Below are 15,387 nucleotides of genomic sequence, written 5' to 3'. Positions count from 1 at the left end.
AGTCCCCAGCAATGAAAGTGCCGAGTTCTAACCACTGAACCACCAGGGAATTCCCTGGTCACCCTGCATCTAAGGTTCTATTTGATCTGCTTCCTCACCTCATTTCCTCTCACTGTTCCCCTCCAGCTACACTGGCTCCTTCAATCTTCCCATAACACACCGGGCACACTCCTGCCACAGGGCCTTTGCACTGCTGTTTCCTCTGCCTGGAAGGCTCCTGGCACTTTATCTACATGGCTCTGACCCTCATTTTTCTTCAGTGTCCCTTCACTGAGGAGGCCTTTCTTGGCACGGTAGTGAAAACCATATAAAGGGACTTCCCTGGTGGTCTGGTGGGTAAGACTCCATGCTCCCAATGCAGGGGGCCCAGGTTCAATCCCTGGTTGGGAAACAAGATTCTGCATGCATGCTGCAACTGAGCCCACATGCATGCCAGAACTAAGAGTCCACATGCCGCAACAAAGATCCCGCGTGCCGCAACTAAGACCCAGCACAACCTAAATAAATAAATAAATATATATTTTTAAAAATCATACAGAAAATTACTCAACAAACATTTCCTGTCCCCATTCCCTCCTTTAGTTTCCACTTCATCACTGATCACGACTCTGTAACATACCATATATTTTGTGCTTTTTTTGTTTTGTTTTCTTTGTTTTGTTTTTTGGCTGTGAGGCTTGTGGGATCCTACTTCCCCTAACAGGGATCGAACCTGTGCCCCCTGCAGTGGAAGCACGGAGTCCTAACCACTGGACCACCAGGGACTTCCCAATATACCATATATTTTGATTATCTTGTTTATCTCTGGTCTCATCCACTGCAGTGAGAGCTCCATAGGACATGGATCTTTGTTGATTTGGTTCCCTGCTGTACCCTCAACACTGGGAACAGTATCTGGCTTAGATTTGGCACTGAGTATAGATTCACGGAATGAAAGTGGTTGACTAGGAGACTTAAGGTTCATGGGTACACTCTATAGGTGATTTGGAAATTAAATGGGTGCCTAACACCTTTGGGTGTCTGATACAGGGGAATACCGGATCACGTGGCAATCTAGCTGTGCACAGGTCCATGGATGAGCTATAGTGGGACATATGATTATACTGGAGCCCACATGAAGATCTACGGGATCCAATGGTGGGCACAGAGAATAGACAGGGGCCTAAAAAAAACACAGGGACCTCAAGGGGTTCTGGAAGTTTCTCTGTAGGAGGATCGTGGATCCTAAATGGAGGTATGGATCCAAGATGATCCAAAACCCGGCACCCTGGGCTGTGGGTGGATACAGGGTCCTGATGCTAGTGGGGAACGGAGGCCTGGGTGGACAGCTTGGGGGTCTGGGGGAACAGAGATGAGCCTTGGATCAGCAATTCCCCAAATGCTTTCCCTCTCTCTGCTTCTGTCTCCCTTTTTCTCTGCCCGTCCAATCTGTCCCATATCCCCCCAGCATCTAGCCCTTCACCTGTATGTATCCTCCATCTTTTGTGGTCCCCAACTCTATCTCTCTTTGTCAGTCTCTCTTTCTACATCTCTCTGTCTCTCTCCAGTTCTCCCTCCACCTGTCTCTCTGTTTTGTTCCTCCCCCCGGTCCCTTTCCATCTCTCTCTCCCACTTTTCTCCTCTTCTCTGACCCTCCATCCTTCCCCTGCCATCTTCCCCTGCGCCTTACCTTTACATCTTGCCCCTCTCTGCCCCCATCCCTCTATTTTTGTTAATTTCTCTCCCCCATCTCTCTGTGTCTCCACTGCTGTCTCTCTGTGGTCTCCCCTCCATTACTCTGGGTCTCTCCCCATCTCTGGCTCTGTTTTCTCTGTTCATCTCTCTTCCCATCTGTCTCTCCATATCTCTGTGCCTCTATCCCCCACCCCCTACTCCCTGTCTCTCCAACTCTCTTTCCCTTCATCTCGGTCTCTCTCCATTTCTATCTCTGGTTTCCTCCATCTCTGTCTCTCCCCATCACCTTCTCTCCTTTTCTCCATCTCCCTGTCTCTCTGACCACCCCCCATCTCTCCTGTCTCTGCCTGTCTCTGGCTGCCTGCGTGTTCCCCCATCTCCCTCTCTTGTCCCATCCCTGTTTCTGGTGGTCTCCATCTCTCTTGCCATCTGTCTCTTTCCCTGACTCCTGTCAGACTTCATCTCCCTTTGTGTGGCTCCATCTCAGCCCCTGCCTGTTTGCTCCGCATCTCCGTCCCTCCATCGTCTCTCCTGCATCCCTCCATCCCTCCCAGCATCCTCCCACTTCCTCTCCATCCCTCCAGCTCCCAGGCCCGCCCCCTGCCCCCGCTCCTCCCTCCCCCCTCCGAAAGGGTTAACTTTGGGGAAGGGCCCGGAGTCCCCGGATGGTGATGTCAGCGTGCGGGAGAGAAAGGACGAGGTGGCGGGGGGGAGGCGGAGAGGAGGAGGAGGCGGAGGAGAGAGGGCGCGTGGGGGGGCGGGGGGGACCTCGGCCTGCAGCATCCGCCGGCCCGCACCTCAGACCCCCCCGGCAGGGGGAGGCGCAGGCAGGGGGGGGCCGGCCAGGGACGGGCTGGGGAGGGGGGGCCGCGCAGCCCCCCCGGGCCATGCTGACTCCCGGGGCCTGACCCCCCCGGGCCAGCCCCCCCTCCCCCAGCTCCGCGGCCCGCCGACTGGGGGGGGCCCAGCCCAGCCCCCTGGGGACCCCCGGAGAGGTGGGGGGCAGCCGGGGGGGCCGGGACGGAGCGGTCGCCGGCCCCCACCGGAGGGACGGGGCGACCGGCCGCAAGGGGGGCGGCCGGGGGGCCGGTCGGGCCGGGACCAAGGGCATCATGTCGTCCGGGGGCAAGGAGGGGGGCGGGGGCTCCCCTGCCTACCACCTCCCGCACGCACACCCACACCCACCCCAGCACGCCCAATATGTGGGCCCCTATCGGCTGGAGAAGACGCTGGGCAAAGGACAGACAGGTGAGTCAGGGGAGGGGACACCTGGCGCGGGGGCGAGGGGAGATAGGGGGCAGAGGGTGGGACTCATGGGTATTCAAAGGGCAAGGGCTGGCCGCTCAGACCCCTGAGTCCCTCACAGAGAAGGGACTTGAGGTCCAGACTGCCGGGTGTCTAGGATGGAGGGGGGTGAGGGCTCAGACTCTGGGGTCCTGGGGAGAAGGAAGCTGAGGGCCTGGACTCCTGGGAGGAGTTACTGGGGCCCAGAGGCTCCCACCCTTTGAGGACAGAGGTTGGGGGGGTCCGAGCCACAGTGGGAAAGGGGCCTCGGCCTGCAGCCAGGGTCTGGGCCGGGAGCTGAGGTCCTTGGTGCAGTACAGCCGCAGGCCGGGGTGAGGTGCTGGGATGGGGGTGCGCCTCAGGAAGCTGCTTCTCTCTGCACTGTCCTCTGGCCTAGGAGGGCCTCTGTCGGGGTTACGGGGGACTGAAGCTGGGGCGATGAGGTCCACAGCATTCTGCCCCTCCTCCGGCATGCTGGCTCAATGTGGGGACTGGGAATGGAGAGGTGGAAAGATCGATGCAAGTGGCAAATCCCTCAGGAGTGGCTGTGGATTGGGGGGGTCATCTTTCACTGTTGCTAAACCTCTGTAACCTCTTTCCTGCCAGGTGGGAGGTGGGTGGCTGTAAGACAGGAGCTGAACACCTGTGTTCTGGGTACGAGGTTCAGGATTGGGTCCAGGATCTCTATGGAGCTGAGGGTCAGGGCTGGGAGAGGATCAGACTCCATATCCTAGTGCAAAAAGTGTGAAGGGGTTGCTGACCTGAATTCCTGAGTTATGGGGGCGGAAGGGGCCATGGGCCTGGACTTGGGGGTCTGAGGGAAGAGGGGCTGGGGGCTGGGACTCCTGGATCTGTGGCTTTGGGGCTTACCCTTGGGGAGTGGGGATACCCTTGGGGTGTGCATGCTTCCAGCTACAGCTGCTATTAAAAGAAGGTCAAAGAAGGGGATTAAGAGGTCAGGGTTTGAGAGGAGGTGGAGGAGGATGGTCTGGGAAGGGGACAATCGTAAGATTATATTCCTTGGGAGACATGGCATCTCCAGAAGAGTAAAGGGCAAAGAATTCAAGGAAGTGATGGGTTGAGAGAGAGAGAGGTTTGTTTGAAGGAGGCAGATTGGAGGAGACAAAACTACGGAGATTCAATGAGGCAAGACTATGTGGAGAGAGGAACTTAAATCGAGGGTAGCTGTGGAGGGAGGGGGAGACAGGTAGGTGGACGGACAATCAGAAGGAACAGAATTGGGCAACAGGGAGCCGGAAGAGAATTGCGTTTGGTGGGAATGGCGGCTGTCAGCCCCCAGGCGTTCAGGTGAGAGTGATTCAGGCCACTGTTAAACAGCCAGCAGGGGAAGAAAGAGGAAACGGGGTGGCAAGGGGGGCTTAGGAGTCAGAGGTGGGGAGAATGCCCTGGGAGCGCACCCCACATTTTCAATCCCTATCCCCCAGGTCTGGTTAAACTCGGGGTCCACTGCATCACGGGCCAGAAGGTTGCCATCAAGATCGTGAACCGGGAGAAGCTGTCCGAGTCGGTGCTGATGAAGGTGTGTCTGTGTGCTGGGGGAAGAGGGGACCCTTTGGGGCTGGGGGCAGGGAGGGAGGCAAGGCTGACCTCCATTCATTTTCCCCCAGGTGGAGCGGGAGATTGCCATCCTGAAGCTCATTGAGCACCCACATGTCCTCAAGCTCCACGACGTCTACGAGAACAAGAAATATTTGTAGGTATTTATAGACACCCAGCCCCCCATGCACCCTCCCCAAGTTCCTAGTGGGGGACATTTCCAGAAACAAAGCGTGGAGGGGCCTGGGGAAACTTGAGCTCTCCTGGCTGGGCCACTGAAGGCCCAGTCCCTTCCTTACTGCCCAAGGACAACCCCCACACACACACACACTGCTAACACTCCTTGTTCCCACACTGAGCTGGCCTGAGGCTACAGGCCGATTGTGCCCCAGCAACAGGACAGCTTAGCCTGAGCCATCCCGAGTGGGGGACACAGGATGATCCTCCCCCTTCCTCTCCAGCCCCAGTCCCTCGCCCTACTGTGCTCCAGGGAACACTCGATACTGGATCATCTTGATGCCCTCAGCCAGACCCAATTTGCTAAGGGCAGATCCCTTTCCTATTTGCTAGGGCAATGGGGCCTAGCAAAGCCCCAGGCCTCTTCCCAAACCCCCTCTCTGGAGCATTGGAGGCTCCCTTCATCCCCCAGCATAACTCTGGGTGCTATGACTGGACACCCCAACAATGGTCTCCTGGGAGTTCTAAGTCTGCATCTCAAAGTTGACTACCCGCCTTAGGATGGGGGTGGGGTCCAGCTGTCCGGACTCCAGACAATAGACCTTTGTCTGGACTCTGGTGACCCAAGGGACAGCTGGACTGGGCAGCGAGAGAGGGGACAACCCGCTGCCCCCACCAGGCAGTCCCCAGGATGAACCAACTCCAGCACCCATCAGAGGCTAGGGTGGATTTCCCTAGGAAGGAGGCTGGCCAGCCCCAGGTACTCATGGGAATTGTAGTCCTCAGGCTTCCCCAGGTGTGGCGGCAGGGAGCGGCCATTGTCCCTGATTCGTGGAGCTATCACTCTCACTCCACCATCCTTGTGGGGAGGGAGGGCCCATGGGAGTTTGTGCTTCACAGAGGAACCTCAGTTTTCCAAGAGCTCATAGAAATTGAGCTTTTGTTTTCCAGGGGCTGATGGGAATTAGAGGTTTAGCCTCCCAGAGCCTGATGGGATTTGGAGTGTTTAGAATCCAGGTGGCTGATGGGAATTAGAAGCCTCTATGTCCCAGAGGCTTATGGGAGTTGGGAGTTTTTAACCTCTCAGGAGCTGAAGGGAATTGTAGTCTTTTACTTCACAGAAATTGACTTAGATTGGTGCACAAGGCAATCGTTTTTGCCTAGAGTTAATGAGAATTCAAGTTTCTTCATCCCAGAGGCTTATGGGAATAAGAGGCTTGGCTTCCCAGGGGGTAATGGGAGTAGGTAGGGGTTGGGGTGGGGGTCTTTGTTTCCCAAAGTCCTGTGAGAATTGGGGGTCTCCTCCAAGTGCTAATGGAGTTGCCTTATCTCCTGAAACAACTAGGAGTCAAAGTATTAATACTCCTGAAGTTGACATGGGAGTCTGTGCTGCCCAGGGCTGATGGGAATTGAATTTTGGCTTCCCAGAGGCTGATGGGAATTAGTGTCTCTTTCTCTCAAGGATTGATGGGAATTGGAGTCTTTACCTCCCAGGGGCTGATGGGAATTGTAGGCTTTAGCTCACAGATGTTGACTGTTCATTTGGTACACACTACAAATATCATTATCCAAAAATAGATTAAAATTCCATTATCTGCATCCCAGAAACTAATAAGAATGAGAACTTTGGCTTCCCAGAGGCTGATGGAAATACAGGGCTTTATTTCCTAGGGGCCTATGAGAATTAGGATCTCTGACCTCCAGATGCTAATGGAATTGCCTTATCTCCTGAGGACAACTAGTCAAAGTGTTGACCCCTGAAACTGACATGCTGACCAGGGCTAATGGGAATTGAGTTTCTGCTTCCCAGAGGCTAATGGGAACTGGAGCCTCCTCCTCCCAGGGGGACTCATGAGAATTGGGATTCTCTGCCTCGAGGGGCCAATGGGATTGAGGTCTTATGCTTTTGGAAGAGGGAGACCAGGCTCTTTGGTCCTCCACATGCCCCTTCCAGCCCTCTGCCTCCTCCATGTCCCCCAGGTACCTGGTTCTGGAGCACGTGTCTGGAGGTGAGCTGTTCGACTACCTGGTAAAGAAGGGGAGACTGACCCCCAAGGAGGCCCGGAAGTTCTTCCGCCAGATCGTGTCGGCGCTGGACTTCTGCCACAGCTACTCCATCTGGTGAGGGGGCTGGGATGTAACTCTCACATCATAGGGAATTCCCTGGCGGTCCATTGGTTAGGACTGTGTGCTTCCACTGCAGGGGGCATGGGTTCGATCCCTGGTTGGGGAACTAAGATCCCACAAGCCCCACGGCACGGCCAAAAAACAAAACAAAAAAAACCTCACACATCATAAAATTCACCCCTTTAAAGCGTACAATTCAGTAGTTTTTAATATGTTCACAATGTTGTGCATCACTACTACCTAATTTTAGAACATTTTCATCACCCCAAAAATCACTACGCTATATCCACTAAGCAGTCACCTTGCCCCACCCCCAGCCCTAGGTAACCACTAATCTACTTTCTGTCTCTGCAGATTTACCTATTCTGGACATTTCCTATCAATGGAATCATACTATATGTAGTCTTTTTGTGGCTGGCTTCTTTCACTTAGCAAAATGTTTTCAAGGTTCATCCACGTTGTAGTATGTATCAACACCTCATTCCTTTTCACGACTGAGTAATATTCCATTGTATGGATATGCCATGTTTTATTTATCCATTCACCAGTTGATGGACATTTTGGTTGTTTCTTCTTTCTGGCTATTATGAATAATATGGACATATGAACATTCACATACAAGTTTTGGCGTGTGCCTATGTTTTCAATTCTCTTGGGTATATACCTAGGATTCGAATTGCTGGGTCACATGGGAACTCTTTATTTTATTTTTGTATTTTTTGGCCACACCGTGTGGCTTGTGGGATTTTAGTTCCCCAACCAGAGATTGAACACAGACCCTCAGCAGTGAGAGCACGGAATCCTAACCACTGGACCGCCAGGGAATTATGAGAACTCTATGTTTAGCCTTTTAAAGAAGTGCCAGTCCATTTTTCAAAGCGACTGTATCATCCAACATCCCTACCAGCAGTCTCTGAGGGCTCCAGTCTCTTGCCAACACTTGTTATTATCTGACTTTTTGATTATACCTATCCTAGTGGGTGTGAAGTGGTATCTCATTGTGGTTTTGATGTGCATTTCCGTGATGGCTAATGATGTAGAACATCTTTTCATGTGCTTATCGGCCACTTGTATATCTTCCTAGGAGAAACATCTGTTCATATCCTTTGCCCATTTTTAATTGAGTTATTTGTCTTTCTGTTCCTGAGTTGTAAGAGTTCTTTATTCCAGGACAAGGGACAATTCTAGGAATAACTCCTAAGAGTTACTTATTCTAAGAACAAATCTTTTATCAAATGTATATTTTTCAAGTAATTTCTCCCAGTTTGTGACATGCTTTACATTTTTATAACAATATCCTGTGAAAAGCAAAAGTGTTACATTTTGATGAATTCCAGTTTGTTGATTTTTTTCCTTTTACAATTCATGCTTTTGCTTTCCTATTTAAGGAATATTTGCCCAGGGACTTCCCTGGCGGTCCAGTGATTAAGACTCCACACTTCCACTGCTGGGGGCACGGGTTCAATCCCTGGCAGGGAACTAAGATCCCGCCTGTTGCGTGGTGCAGCCAAAAAAAAAAAAAAAAAAAAATTCGCCCAGCTCAAGGTCACAAAGGTTTCCTCCTGTGTTTTCTTCTAGAAGTTGTATAGTTTTAGCTCTTGCATTTAGGCCTGAGATCCATTTTTTTTTCTGAGATCCATTTTGAATTAATTTTTGTATATGGTATGGGGTAAAGGTTGAGGGTCATTTTTTTTTGCATATAAACGTCCATATAAGGGCTTCCCTGGTGGCGCAGTGGTTGAGAGTCCGCCTGCCGATGCAGGGGACACGGGTTCGTGCCCCAGTCCGGGAAGATCCCACATGCCGCAGAGTGGCTAGGTCCGTGAGCCATGGCTGCTGAGCCTGCGCGTCCGGAGCCTGTGCTCCGCAGCGGGAGAGGCCACAACAGTGAGAGACCCGCGCGTACCGCAAAAGAAAAAAAAAAAATGTCCATATGAAAAGATATTCCTTTCCTCATTGAATTGCTTTCAGCTCTCAAAACAAGATATTCAATATGCAACATTTTAATGATTAATTAAGGTGCAAAATAGATGCCTCCAGTTCATCTTTCAGCCTCATCTGTTTGCACACCTCCCTCTCTGGTATGGGGATCAGGGTGGAGGGGCTGAGACCTGGGAGTAAAGCTTGGTGATGAAAAAGCAGCCCATTTAACTTGTCAACACCTTAAGTGTCTAGACTCTGACATTAAAAACACTGGCCTCCAGGGGGCGATAGTCAACAGATTTAACAAGTATGACCCAGTTAAGGACCACTTCCAAGAGAAACTGTAGAATCTTCCACCCCACCTCCCCCAGACATTAACCCTTACATCCTGAGGAGTTTGTCCCCGGGGTGGGTTGGGGGGGACCAGTGATGGGCTTGCGGTGGCAGTATTTTTTTTTATTATTCGGTATTGAAATATTTGAATGTTTTAAGAACCGGCTCAGTATCATCTGCCTGCTTACCTCAAAATATCTCACTTCACACATATTCGAATATTTGTGGATAAAATGGTATGCTGTGTGGGGTCTCTTACAAAATCGTCCAGTGGGGGAAGGAGAGCATATGTAGGGATAGACATAAGAGAAGATTTGCCCCGAATTGATAATGGGTGAAGCTAGTGGGTGGGTACATGGGGCTTCCTATATTCTCGTTCCAACCTCGGGGCATGCTTGAAAACGTCCCTAATTAGAAGTTTCCAGACATGTCCCCCTCTGAGAATAGTGAATGGGGCCTTAGCTTCCGGGAAGAGGGCAGAGGCCTGAGTCCCACCGTCCTGTCTCAGCCACAGAGACCTGAAGCCTGAGAACCTGCTTCTGGACGAGAAAAACAACATTCGCATCGCGGACTTCGGCATGGCGTCCCTGCAGGTGGGGGACAGCCTCCTGGAGACCAGCTGTGGGTGAGTGGGGGCCCGGCCTCCTACGCCCCAGGGAGGGTGTCAGAAGCCGGCCAGAAGCTCATACCACCTCTCTCTCTCTCAGGTCCCCTCACTATGCATGCCCAGAGGTGATTAAGGTGAGTGAGGGGCAGGTGGAGGGGAGAGAGGAGCTGAGGGAGCCTGGGAGAGATGAACGTCATGGCTGGCCCTTCTCCCTTCCAGGGGGAAAAGTACGATGGCCGCCGGGCGGACATGTGGAGCTGTGGAGTCATCCTGTTCGCCCTGCTTGTGGTAAGGCGCTGCTCACCTCTCCTGCCCCGTTTCTAGAACAGTCCTGCCTGGTGGAAGCACAGAACATTTACTTCCATCCTCACCTCAGGGGTTGTTTCCCAAATATTTAACTGGTACCAGGAAGGTGGGGGTATTCACCAACAGAGCAAAATCCTGGGGCACCCCTCTCTGTGCCTGGAGCTAACTGTTCAGTCACAGAACTGAGAGATAGCCCAGGCGGGTCCCCCGGAAAGGGATGGGGCAGCCAGGAGGACTTGGAGCGCTTGGGAAAGTGGCTGTTTACTAACTGATCCTGATTACAGTACTGTAATGATTAATAGAACCAGACTGGGGAATATCAGCCCAGCTCCTACCACAGGGCCTTTGCACCTGCTTTTCCATCCATGCCAGCCCAGCTACTCACCTAGTTAATACTAGACTTCTTTTAGCTCTCAGCTCAATTGTCGCCCTTCCAGGAAGGCTACCCTGGCCCCCTTCACTCCCTCCATGTGGTCAGATTTCCTTGTGGTAGGCTATCTCCTTCCTGGCAGCTAACAGAGTTGTCATTGTATGTGTAACTCCTTGAGGGATATCTCTCTGTGATTTCCCCTCCTCTTCAAGGCATTGGATTTAGGGCCCACCCTAATGCCTGGACGATTTCACCTCCAGATCCTCAATGAATTATACCTACAGAGACCCTATTTGTAAACAGGGTCATATTCTGAGGTTCTGGTAGACATGAATTTTTGGGGCACACCACTCAACTTGCTACACTCCCAGATTCCCATAGGCCTCTCTCATCCTAGTCTGTGCTCCAGTGTCACCTCAATCACTCCATCACTATATAGGTCCCTCACCAGCCTCTCCCACTCTGGGGTGTAAACTGTAGGAGGGCAAGGGCTTGCTTTGTTCACTCCTAGATCCTTGACCTGTAATGGACGCTCACTTTTTTTAAATGAATGAAGATTACGCCTCCTGAAACTAGGGAGAAGCATGTTTTCATTTTTTTTAATTAATTTATTTATTTTATTTATTTATTTTTTTTTGCTGTACGCGGGCCACTGTTGTGGCCTCTCCCGTTGCGGAGCACAGGCTCCAGACGCGCAGGCTCAGCGGCCATGGCTCACGGGCCCAGCCGCTCCGCGGCATGTGGGATCTTCCCAGACCGGGGCACGAACCCGTGTCCCCTGCATCGGCAGGCGGACTCTCAACCACTGCACCACCAGGGAAGCCCTTTTATTTTTTTTTTTATTTATTTTTTTTTGTTTTGTAAATTTATTTATTTACTTTGCCACAACTTGTGGGATCTTAGTTCCCAGACCAGGGATTGAACCTGGGCCATGTCAGTGAAAGCCTAGAATTCTAACCACTAGGCCACCAGGGAACTCCCTGGGAGAAGCATGTTTTTTTTTTTGTTTTTGTTTTTGTTTTTGAGAAGCATGTTTTTAAAGGACAGCCTCCAAGCTGCGGCCGCAGCCTCTTAGGCGCTGGAGCCAGACTGCCCATTGTCAAATCCCTGCTCCGCCACTCAGAGCTAGATGGTCTTGGGCAAATTGCTGAATGACTCCGTGCCTCAGCCTCCCCACCTGCAAAGTGGAGATAGTAATAGCTCCCTACCTCTTGGGGCTTGCGGTGAGGACTAAATGTGGCAATGCGTGTGAGGCGCTTAGGCATTCGCCTGGAATAAGCTCTCGTAAGCTCTGTGTGTGAGGGGTCTGTTATTCCTCACACAGGGGGCTCTGCCCTTCGACGATGACAACCTCCGCCAGCTGCTGGAGAAGGTGAAACGAGGCGTCTTCCACATGCCCCACTTCATTCCTCCAGACTGCCAGAGCCTCCTGAGGGGGATGATCGAAGTGGAGCCGGAGAAAAGGCTCAGCGTGAGTGGGGGGGGCGGGGATGGAGGGACAGTGGGTGGTGGGGACAGAATCCCTAGGGGAGTCATGAGGATGGATTTCTAGACCTGCCCGTCAGTCCCTGGGGTGACGGCTGGGAGGGGCATCGCTGGCTGAGCCCTGGCCCTGGGGTCCTGCCCACCTGCGCCGACGCGCGCGCACGCACACACACACACACACACACACACACACACACACACACACACACACACACACACACACACACACACACACACACACACACACACACACACACACACACACACACACACACCGGGAGTGCGCATGCGCTCACCGGCCCTTCCGAGGCGGAGCGGAGCGGGGCAGGTTGCCACTGCGCATGCGGGACCTGTAGCCCGGCCGGTCCGGAGTAGTCAGAATGCGCCGCACAGCTGCCACTAGGGGGAGACGAGCTGTCGTGCTGTCGTATTGCCCTTGGTTGGGGGAAGGGGAGGGGAGGGGGCACGTTAGGGACCCCCAACATCACCCAGTCTACTTTCACTGCGTGCCTACTGTGTTCAAATGATCTCACTTCTGCTTCTCTACGACCCACGCCCCTCACAGCTGGAGCAAATTCAGAAACATCCCTGGTACCTGTGAGTATGGGGGAACTGGACAGCTGGGTCCCTGGCGGAGGGAGAGGACCCCAAATATCGTGGGTTCCAAAGCAGGAGAGCCGGCTAGGGGGCGGAATGCCGAGGGTCTTGAATAAGGAGGGGCTAGGGACTCGAACTTCTGGGTCCTAGGGGAGGAAGACATGTAGAGAAGAGGTTGGGGCCAAACTCCTGGGCCTGGACTCCTGGGTGTGAGGGGGGAGAGACCGGGGCCCGGACTCCTGGGTTCCCAAGAAAGGAGCAGGCTGGGACCCGGGACCCCTGAGTCTCCGCTGAAGGAGATGCCCGATTCGCTATAATTCTTCTCCCCAGGGGCGGGAAACACGAACCAGACCCGTGCCTGGAGCCAACCCCAGGCCGCCGGGTGGCCATGCGGAGCCTGCCATCAAACGGAGAGCTGGACCCTGATGTCCTGGAGAGCATGGCTTCACTGGGTTGCTTCAGGGACCGCGAACGGCTGCATCGCGAGCTCCGCAGCGAGGAGTAAGACCCCCTCACTCTAGCACATAACACCCTGGCCACATGGGGTGAACTGCTGCAGCTCTCCCGACAGCCGGCAGGAGGCGTGCCGGAGCCTTGCACACTTGCAGACTCCCCTGATGGGGAGGTCCAGGCCACTAGACAGGGTGTGGCTCAAAGCTCCCCCGAGGAGCTATTCTAGGGGGAACCTGGAGGGGGTGGTAGGACCAGTGGGAAAAAGAAACGATGCTGAAAAGTATTAATAGATGCTGAGGCCAACTTAGTGCCTCACATAGTGCTTACATATAGTAAGTGCTCAGGTGTTAGCATAATTATTATTAACGTTGAGTAAAATGAGGCTGAGATGTACACAGACAAAGGGACCAATCCTATTGATACCTAGGAGAATGGAACCATAGACAGAGAAACTGAGTGGACTGAGCCCCACAGAGCCACAGACATAGGGAGGGGATGAGACCATCTCTGGGGCCTGACCTTTGACCCCAGTGCTTTCCTACCCACCCGTCCCCCCCCTGCCCCCATAGGGAGAACCAAGAAAAGATGATATATTATCTGCTTTTGGATCGGAAGGAGCGGTATCCCAGCTGTGAGGACCAGGACCTACCTCCTCGGAATGATGTTGGTGAGAAGGGCAAGGCTCGGAGTCCAGACCCCAGATTCCTGAGGGAAGAAAGGGCTGCAGGCCTTGAGCTTCTGCGTTTAGACTTCCTGACTTGCTCTGTGACCTTTGTCAAAACCCCTCTCCACTCTGAGCCTCAGTTTCCCCATGTGTACGAGTGCCATGTACAGCTGGACCAGTGTATCTTTTGATTGTGTTGAAACTCTCGGCCCTCAGACCCACCCCGGAAGCGTGTGGATTCCCCCATGCTGAGCCGTCATGGGAAGCGGCGGCCAGAGCGGAAGTCCATGGAAGTCCTGAGCATCACGGATGCCGGGGGTGGTGGCTCCCCGGTGCCCACCCGACGGGCCCTGGAGATGGCCCAGCACAGCCAGAGGTGGGAACCCCTGCCCCTCCAGTGGGATCCACAGCCCTGGGTGGAGAGGGAGTTCAGGGCTCTAACCCCATACCCACCTCAAAGGTGCTGTGTGATTGGGACAAGTCTCCTTCCCTCTCTGGGCCTCATTTCCTCATCTCAAAGGACTGTGGAAGGGAGAGGACATCTGAGCCTTCTGAAACCCACCCACCTGATTTTTTTTTTCTTAATGTGTCCTGAAAACAGATCCCGTAGTGTCAGTGGAGCCTCCACTGGTCTGTCATCCAGCCCTCTGAGCAGCCCAAGGGTAAGGCCAGGTCCCAAATGGATTAAGAAGGGGTAAGGGGGTGAAGACACTGTGGAGCAAAGATGAAACAGCAGAAATTACAACTCCCATGAAGTCTTGGGACGATGCCTCCTTGCCCCTAAAGGGCCAAAGACCCAAGGCCTCATTACTATTTTAGTCCATTGGCCATTTCCCACCTTAAAAGGATTGCGTTTTCAGTGTGTCTGAAGGGTTCCATTTATTCAGTTATCAAAAGCTAGTTGAGCGCCTACTGGGTACTAGCCACTGCTGGGTTTACAGTCAGCATGATAGAAAAAGTCCCTGCCCTCCCCCGCAACAATGGGGTTGGGGGAAATAATTGGACTACAAGTTCCAGCATGCTTTGGGGTGCACCTCTGTGAGTGTGTGCTAGTGGGCCTAGAGCCTCCTGAGAGTTGAGTCCACCCTCTCACCCGACTCCACCACTCTGCAGAGTCCGGTCTTTTCCTTCTCACCGGAGCCCGCTGGAGATGAGGCCCGGGGTGGGGGCTCACCGACTTCCAAAACGCAGACGCTGCCTTCTCGGGGCCCCAGGGGTGGGGGCGCCGGGGAGCAGCCCCCTCCCCCCAGTGCCCGCTCCACACCCCTGCCCGGCCCCCCAGGCTCCCCACGCTCCTCCGGGGGGACACCCTTGCACTCGCCCCTGCACACGCCCCGGGCCAGCCCCACTGGGACCCCAGGGACAACGCCGCCCCCCAGCCCCGGCGGTGGCGTCGGGGGAGCCGCCTGGAGGAGTCGTCTCAACTCCATACGCAACAGCTTCCTGGGCTCCCCACGCTTTCACCGGCGCAAGATGCAGGGTATGGAGGTCCTTCGGGGCTGAAGGGGTTGGGAATGCGGACTCCTGAGTCCTAATGTGGGGGTGGGAGCTGGGGTCTAACATCTGGGTCCCTGGGAAGGAAGAGGCTGGCGGCCTGGACTCACACATCCTAGACGAAGATGCTGTTGTGAGCAGAGATTCAGGTGTTGGGGAGAGAAGAGGCGGTGCCTCCAACTCTGGAGGAGGAGCTCGTCTGAAAGGCACGCCCCCTTCAGTGCTCTGGCTTACCTTCCCATTGGCTCATAGCTAGCAAGCCTCACCTCGGGAGGCGTGGCCTAACCAGGGGCCCATCCCTAGAGGGAACATCATGCCTGTGCCATTTGGGGTTTA

The 15,387-nt window shown here is 53.8% G+C and overlaps 1 protein-coding gene across 3 annotated transcripts in view; it reads left to right on the top strand.

Moving 5' to 3' along the window:
- The first annotated feature begins 2,465 nt into the window (after positions 1–2,465).
- The window catches only part of BRSK1 (BR serine/threonine kinase 1), a 24,641-nt gene continuing 11,719 nt past the window's right edge, over positions 2,466–15,387 (top strand). The window contains exons 1-14 of one of the 3 annotated variants that reach the window (XM_067718988.1): positions 2,466–2,922; positions 4,404–4,498; positions 4,587–4,672; positions 6,673–6,813; positions 9,584–9,700; positions 9,783–9,816; positions 9,902–9,970; positions 11,683–11,829; positions 12,409–12,440; positions 12,771–12,941; positions 13,463–13,560; positions 13,774–13,933; positions 14,159–14,219; positions 14,671–15,037. In XM_067718988.1, coding sequence (XP_067575089.1) covers positions 2,787–2,922; positions 4,404–4,498; positions 4,587–4,672; positions 6,673–6,813; positions 9,584–9,700; positions 9,783–9,816; positions 9,902–9,970; positions 11,683–11,829; positions 12,409–12,440; positions 12,771–12,941; positions 13,463–13,560; positions 13,774–13,933; positions 14,159–14,219; positions 14,671–15,037 — 1,714 coding nt within the window. In that variant the 5' untranslated portion in view covers positions 2,466–2,786. Of the gene's footprint in view, positions 2,923–4,398; positions 4,499–4,586; positions 4,677–6,672; positions 6,814–9,583; positions 9,701–9,782; positions 9,817–9,901; positions 9,971–11,682; positions 11,830–12,408; positions 12,441–12,770; positions 12,942–13,462; positions 13,561–13,773; positions 13,934–14,158; positions 14,220–14,670; positions 15,038–15,387 lie in introns of those variants that run through there. The other 2 variants (XM_067718987.1, XM_067718989.1) reach the window with 2 other exon arrangements.

The sequence above is a fragment of the Pseudorca crassidens genome, chromosome 20 (assembly GCF_039906515.1).
Source record: "Pseudorca crassidens isolate mPseCra1 chromosome 20, mPseCra1.hap1, whole genome shotgun sequence".
NCBI classification, from domain to species: Eukaryota; Metazoa; Chordata; class Mammalia; order Artiodactyla; family Delphinidae; genus Pseudorca; species Pseudorca crassidens.
Note: the sequence above shows the minus strand (reverse complement) of the source record. Positions and strands in the feature narration are given on the sequence as shown.